Below are 8384 nucleotides of genomic sequence, written 5' to 3' on the forward strand. Positions count from 1 at the left end.
TAATCATAATTCTACATCAAAACACGGTGACAGATCCCATTATCATTTCTGATCGCCTTATATAGCACACAGCACACACTATATATTTACATATTTACCTAAGTAAATATTTTATATATAGTTTTTATTCGATTTTTTATTGTAATGAAAATTGTTTTTTATTATTTTTATATATATAAGTTGTAGTCATAGAACTACAACTTCTCTTATATTCAATTATGTTAATAAAGAAAATCAAATCGGAATAATTTCACTTAAGAAACTTTTAATCCATTTTTTGTAGATTAAATCTAAGATCTGATATAATTTGAAACGTAAATATACTTTAGTATCATTCAAAATAATTAAAGTATTTTGAAATAATATTGATTTCTAATTATGAATATTTTTATAAATTTATTTATCTAATGTCTTGCAAGATATTCAATTTGGTAAAAACGTGCTTTAAGACCCAAAAGATTTATTCACATTGAAATGTTTAAGTTTCACCTATGGTTCTCCACTTTAACATATCACAGTACAACAATATCACAGTACTATAGGTATATGAATTTATTTTACAAACAAGAAACTGAGACGTAAAAGCCACCTTTTACTTATTAACAGTATAATCAGATCTTATATGGTAAAAAATATACGCAATGTTGTCACCAGTTTACAAGTTTTGCTGTGGTGGCAACAGTTTAATTACGCTATCCTATAGTACTTGCATATACCATACATAATATCTAAAGATATATAAGTGATTTGTAGATATTTGATAGATAATTGTTTTGGATAAAGTGGTCGGAACTTATGTACATACATATATATATATTAGTTTGAAATGAAAATGATCGGGTTGCAAAATCCTTTAAGAATTTATATAACGATGCTTCTGAAAAGTAGTTTGTAAAAAAAAATTATTTTTTTATTTGCAAGAGGTTTTATAGTGGTCCACACATTAATGGGTGAACTGAGTAAATAATTCATAAAGCAATGGCTTAAGAAATTTTCCATTTTCAGTGCTGTGTATTGGTCGTTATAGGACAAAGTGAGTTTTCTGTAACTTAACTTAAAATTTTGAAAAATTTAACTTTATAGTTTATTATAATAAATTTACATTAATAATTTTATTTAATAGAAAATGTACAATCCAAGACTATAAACCCTATCTTTGATTCAACAGATATGTGTAAGGTAACCAAAATAGTTTTTCTAAGATTAAAATGTAATATTAAGGACATATATTTTGGTCAGTACCAAGAGGTTGAGTTATGTTGATCTTACATTCCGAAACAGAGAATTTACTTCTAAAAAATGTAGAAACATTTCAAACTCTTAAAGCAAGGAACTGTTTGTGTTGTGCCCTTGGTGAATGTTGAACGCACTTGTTGGTCGAACACAGAGCGTAGCTCCGGCCGTTCTTAGATTAATTATATTTTACTCATTTTAAGAGAAGGTGCTCTACTGGAATAACCTATTACTCTCATAAAGATATGCAAACGAAAATATATATATAAAAATAATGAAATGGCTATGTTTGGAAGTTTTTTAATTATTACTCAGCTTCATATATTTCATTTTAAATGAATTTAAGTTTCTTAAAATAGTTCAGGTACAAAAGTGGTATAATGGATATCCGACTTGAAACAAGACAATATAAACCGGTAGCAATATAATACATAGAAAACATGGAAACATATATGAAAATTAATTCTTGATTTAAAAAAGGGATTCTAGTATACGCTTTAAGTACATCCTATATCTTTTGGTATCTTATCATAATGAAATCAATAACCAGTTTAAAAATTGAATTATATAACTAATCGAAAGTTATGAGAACTTGTGGAAGGTTGTAATTTACCTGAAGCCATCTTATTACAATAAGAGCAATACCCAGTTTTAAAGTTAAGTTAGAAGGATTGTTTTTTTACAAACTAGAACTGAAGAAATATAAAGATAACTACTAGTTAATCAGTGTTCTTACACCACTTCGCAAGCAGTTGTATATTAAAAAGAGAAGAATGGCTATAACTAACAGCATCACAATAGCCTTATTAGTATCTTAAGTAATTCGATTTCGCTGAACAATTGATTACTATAACGTAATTAAAGCTCTTTGGTTCAAAATATTCGCCAATATGGTTTATATATGTGTTCAAATTTCAATTCTAAACCCCACATAGTAAAGATATTTCTGCAGAATATCCCAGCACTGTTAGTAGCCGTCGAAAGTAATCAAATATACAAATTTTGACTGCTAAGGTATTAGTCTCCATATTTTCAGATGGGCAGAGTAAGTTATTCATCAAAAAACATTGAAAAGCACCAATTGTAAAAGGATATTGTAAAGAAAATAAATCCAAATAAAGAACAATACACTATATCACCGGTCAATAACAACATTAACAAAGACTTTGAATTGTTCTCCAGATTTGGTTTCCAGCTACTGCTACAGATATAACAACAATTCTCTAAAAAAAGAAATTTGGTCCCAAAGAAGGGATTATGCAAAGTGGGCAAAAATAAAGTGTGCTACAAAGAATAGGTATGTTAAGGCATCAAATCAAATTTCATCTTAAAGTTCGTATCTTAAAGATACTTTATTAGTTTTATCATATTACTTAATTGTTAATAAGTGTATAGTTTTGATCAAATCTAAATTAAATCAATGTCCATGTAATGTGAATAGGCACCATGTATTGGAGTTTCAAGTGGCTACTGCTGCCATAACAACAAATAAAAACAATAAGAAAATTTGTTGCTAACAAAAACGAAAACGCACGAATATGAAAATGGATGAAAATGTTTTGGAATAACACCAGATGCTCGGACAAGTACATCACATAAGATGAGAGCAAGAAAAGGAGAGAATGTGCTTTAAAGTACAACGAAACAACGAAGTCGCAGAGGAGACTGTCCACGACAGGATTGCACGCACAAATACGCAAGAAATCCAAATTGTTTTCTGAGCACAGACCAAAAAACTACTTCTGCAATAAAATAGAGTTTGGAAAACGCGTCACAATGGGAAAGAAGACTTCACCCACTGCTTCCACATGACCACGACCAGCAGCTGCCAGCACAAATGCTAAATTCGTACTCATACGTAATTTGAAGCAATGCGGCATTCTACACAAACTTAATCCTTTCTGGAGTTCAACGCAACTATTCGTCATTCTCGCTGCCTGCTCACCTTCTTCATCCTTAACAATTGGATTTCGTTGTTGTGCCAAACTTAAGGAATTACATACAAACGTATATTTCATAATGCATACCAGTATCGTATGTGTGTAAACAAAAACCACAGCATTCGCAAGTCGAGGAGTTTGTACCCGAAGTCCTCATCTTTGTATGGTCATTTGCATATTCTTATGTGCTCACTAAGTGCGGCCAGTATGGAGTATCGAGTATGGAGTAAGACTCGTTGGACAAAAACGTGAGCAAATCTGCAATTTTGCCGTGAGAATTCGTCCCCATTTTACATGTGAATTCATATGCAAATGTCGAAATCGATGATAAGAAATTGAGAAACAACAAAAACAAAACGGACAGCGGTCAACACTAAACCAAATGCTGATTAGTAAACGTAAACGTGGACTGCCGTACGTAAGAATGAATCGGAGATATTCATATCTGTTGAGAAACAGAAAACATTAACGGCAAAGTAAGCGAAGTAGTGCATTCGCAGTTGTAGATGTACGCAGATACATCTACATAAATTAGATGACGGCTGCGAAGATGAATTGAATGACAACGAAGAATTAAAGAGTCACATATGATGCGTTGTACAATTCGCAGAGCAATGCATTAAGGATGGCTGAATATACGCACAAGAACTTTGAACTATGGAATTGTTATGCTTTTTAATTACAGTAACAGGCATAAAAAAGATACTTACCTACTTGCCCGCCTCTCAAACAAAACTCAGCTTCTTGGTGTGTGACTTAAGTGGCAGTCGAACTTACAACGTCCACGCAAATCAAATTTTAAGAGAGTCGATTGTGCAAGTTATGTTCTTTCTGTTTGGTCTCATTAATTCTCAATCTTAATACATACAAATACACTGTGAAAATGCAATATTTTATATTTAAGACATATTTTTATAAAACTTTACTTATTAGTAAAAAAAAAAAACAACGTACTGGTGAAAAAGCCTTATAAGTAATTATAAATAAATCTATATTACTCAATGAATTGCGCTTATTTCAAATCATTTCAATACATTAGGTTAAGGATAATGTAAGTCTCTCAAACTTATTATAATAATTTCAATGTATTAAGTTAAGGAGGATGTAAATCTTCCAAACTCATTATAATTATATTAATATATTAACCTAAGGATTATGTGATTCTCTTCTTTGCTGATAATATTTTGTTAATGAGGTGAACATGTTTAAATTATAATGATTCAGAAAATTATGTTTTTTTAATATAATTCAGATAATTTAAGGACAATTATGATCTATGTATGTATATAAATAGGCGTTAGATCGCAAAGCGGAGCATATATTTTTAGTGCTTTTGAATAGCATGTCAATATAACACGTACTTTATTAATATATTGCTTTAATCACCAAAATCTTAGCAATCATTTTTAGTTTTGAAACAGGTTATTTGGTTAAATATTGATCAAATAATACACAACTTTAAAAATTATATTTTATTTTCACCAATATTTCGACTATAGACATTAGAGTACTCTGAAATGGACTATTGGCTCATTTACTTGTTAAAAAAAATGTAAAACTCATTAAGTAAGGGCAATGGCGGGTCGAAGTTTCATTGTGTTTATGGAAAAAATATTTGTTATTGATACATTTTCATAATTTTTTCTTTTTTGACTGACTGCTTCACTCCACGCAATCTTTTTTCTAGGTCTACAGTGAGGCATATGATGAATCTAAGCACCTACACATTCTAATAGGATCACACAATCAATTATTGAAGAATCAATAAATTATATACGAATAATTAAACACAAGAATTATTTCCAAAACCACTGACGATAGGTATTCGGTAATACTCGAAACAGCTGTATAGTTAGCCAAAAATTCAGTTAATTGAAATAATATAAAAATAATTTTTGTTTCTCTAGTTCACTACTTGTAGAAATTTCTCTATCAGGATTAAAATATTTTAAAAAATCAAGTAAAATGGTGTGAATTGTATATAAAATCTTATAAATATAAAATAAATTTTTTATTCACAACTCTTATTAACAAATAGAAATTTTGAATATTAATATAATATACATACAGTAATCCCCCCTATAACGCGGTAGATTGGTTCCGCGTTATAGGAAATATATATAGGGGTATAGGGGTATTTCCGTATATACACGTGCAAATGTACGCGTAGCTAATTATGAACTGTACAAATCCTCGTGTTATATGGCGGATTGAAGTCGCGTAATATGAAAACGCGTTATAAGGGTACCGCTTTATAGGGGGGATAACTGTATATATATATTTATGAGTTGTTGTTGTAAAACCGACAACTCATTCATAAAGTTCACTTCACCATAGACAAAAAAATATAATCTATTTTATATAAATTAAAATGTGTTTTATAAATTAAAATTTGTCTTAAATATCAAAATGTCGATCCGTTAAAATTGTTTTTTACAGAAAATTTTTTCAAGTGTAGTTTTTTGCTGCAAACGGCAACGTGTTCAGTTCAGCAATATTAACACGCGCATGCACATATAAATACGTAGAACGTGCCATATGTGTGACGTGATACTACATACTCAACTCCAACCCAAGTCGTACGAATGTATGTTTCATACTCAAACAACGCACATAGTTCGGTCAAGTTTGCAAAACAACAAACATAACAAAAATCTTTACTTATAGAAATTTTCTTGTCCTTTTTCATTACTCTCACAGTTTTCACAGTTTTCATGGATAGAAGATAGAGAACGAAGAGAAATTAAGACGATGTCCAAAAACTATTGCGAAGGAAAATAAGAAAACGAAAACTGTAATAATAAAACTATTGCAAACAGAGGGAGGTGTTCTGCTATGCCTAAACAAAAATCAAATACAAACAATTAATGCAACATGCAGCCACATACGTACATACATACATACATACATACATACATACGTGCATCTCAACTTATGTCCTAACTGAACAATAATAATTTACATACACAGAAATATAATTACAAACAAAGCAGTCTCCAATAATTTCTTAAAGTTATTTTTCTATTTCTTACATGCACATACATACATACATACATATGCATATATATGTATATATATGTGCATTGCATTCGTTTCAATTAAAAAAGGGGCGAGACGTTATTTCATAACTTCGTAGGACGCCGCACAGTGCTACATAACGGTTGTTGCTACCTTTTCCAACATTTTTCGCAATTCAACGCACACAGAACAGAAATGTGTTCGTCAGACTGGCATACATACAACCTACCTACATATATACATACACACAGCTATCCATCTGCTCACGATTGTCACATTCATACTTGTGCAGTTGTGCAGTTGTGTAGTTGTGTATGTACTCGCGCATATGCATGCATGTATATACGTGTATTTTCTCTGAAACGGTCAAGCAAAGCAACAAAGCAAAAAACATAGGCCTGTAAGGATTCTGTTGCGAATGATTTCTTCGTCGCCTTCTTCGCCGTTAATCATTACACATTTGTCGGGCTTTCGGCTTTGGTGCACGGTTTGATGACAAGAGCAGCGCGCGCAAATAACAAAAACAAAAAGCAAGAACACAACTCGAAACCTACAACGAGCGAGCATATATTGTGTTGTACAATGCTACATACATGTTGTGTGTGAGTTGGTATGAAGCAGCAACACAGCAAGGCAGCAACACAGCAACACAGTAAGGCAGCAAGAACCGTGCAAATCCTTTTTCCCCGCTTTGCTCAACCGCGTAGTTTGTTGCTGTGCGCGAACTTGCATGTTTGCATGGCAAAAATATAATTGCGAACGTACAAGCATATCGTCTTGACACTCGAGCGAGACAACATTGAACGACGGTTAATGAAGGATTTTGAGCGCAGTGCGACATTTTGTGCGATTTTATTTCTAATAAAGTGTGAATAAAAATTTGTTTGGTGCATGCCATTTCAACAGAAAAAAAAATAGTTAATTAATTAATAATTCAATTTTTGTGAATTTGACATTTGCTGGGATAATTAACTGAATATAAGTGCATTAGAATAATTTATTGAATTATTTTTAAAGAAATAGTATTTTTTTCTTGCTGCTTATAAGTGATATTAAATTATAAAAGAAGAAATTTTTATATATTCTATCGCTAAACATTAGAACCGAATTTAAATCTACTTGCAATACCCGGCTATGCTTAAGGCATACGCGCTTCAATAATTCCAGAATAATTACTCCACAAATTTTGTATTGAAAATATTTTCTTTAAATCGGCTTAATATAAAGGTGAGTAAATAAACACGTGCTCTCTTCCGCATATAAATATTAATAAATAAAAGTTATTTATTAATTAAAAATTATTATAATATAAATATAACATTGACGTTATTTGATTTTTTTTTTAAATTCTAAAAATAAAATTAATTTACTTAATTCTTTTTATATAAATTAATTTAATCTTTTTTAAAAAAATTCATTCTTTAATCAAATATTGTAATTAAGGAAAAAATATTGTGTACTCATTCAAAACAAAAAAAAAAAAATTCAGTGTCTCCAAAGCAGTGTTCTAAGAAATATATAGAAAATGACCGGCACCCAGACCCAAATGACTTTATTTTTATTATATTCTTTTGTTGTTTTTGGTTAGTTTTATTCATAATATTTGTGATACTTTGCAGCTCATTTCGTATAATATTTAAAAAAAAATTTATTTAATTTTAATTAATTAATCTATATCTCTATTAATTATACATACATATATTAATTATATAAATTTTATATTATTATGTACATACATATATGCATGTATAATGTAAACTTAAGTCTCTGAGTGTCAAAGTGTCTTTTAATATTTGCGATCCATCGACAATTGTTTTTGGCGTATGCGCAATAAGCATAAATTATCCGATTACTTTTTTAATAATAAATACCTATATACATATAAAAAAAAATCAGTACTGATATATAATAGTTTCCTTATAAGCTGTAGTTCCCAGCTTTCTTCTTTAATATGCAAATAAAGTGGTTTTTATAATGATCATGATGTGAGATTGATTTTTGAGTATGCATTTATTTAGTATTCATTTATTATTTACAACCAATCATATTTATTATCATATAGTGAGAATTTGGTGATATTATATATTAAATGCTTGTATACACACATTTTATTTATATATATGTATTATTTTTTATTAAAAATATTCATTATAGTGAGAATTGGGAGAATATATTATTATATGCTTGTATACA

The 8384-nt window shown here is 29.9% G+C and overlaps 1 protein-coding gene across 1 annotated transcript in view; it reads right to left on the reverse strand.

Moving 5' to 3' along the window:
• Positions 1–2969: 2969 nt before the first annotated feature.
• Positions 2970–8384, reverse strand: part of LOC119676074 (probable beta-tubulin polyglutamylase) — a 9285-nt gene continuing 3870 nt past the window's right edge. Inside the window, exons 5-6 of the mRNA XM_038087302.1 lie at positions 4042–4048; positions 2970–3219 (exon numbers count right to left, since the gene is read on the reverse strand). Of these exons, the coding sequence (XP_037943230.1) occupies positions 2970–3219; positions 4042–4048 (257 nt within the window). The remainder of the gene's footprint in view (positions 3220–4041; positions 4049–8384) is intronic.

The sequence above is a fragment of the Teleopsis dalmanni genome, chromosome 2, assembly GCF_002237135.1.
Source record: "Teleopsis dalmanni isolate 2A chromosome 2, ASM223713v2, whole genome shotgun sequence".
Lineage (NCBI taxonomy): Eukaryota > Metazoa > Arthropoda > Insecta > Diptera > Diopsidae > Teleopsis > Teleopsis dalmanni.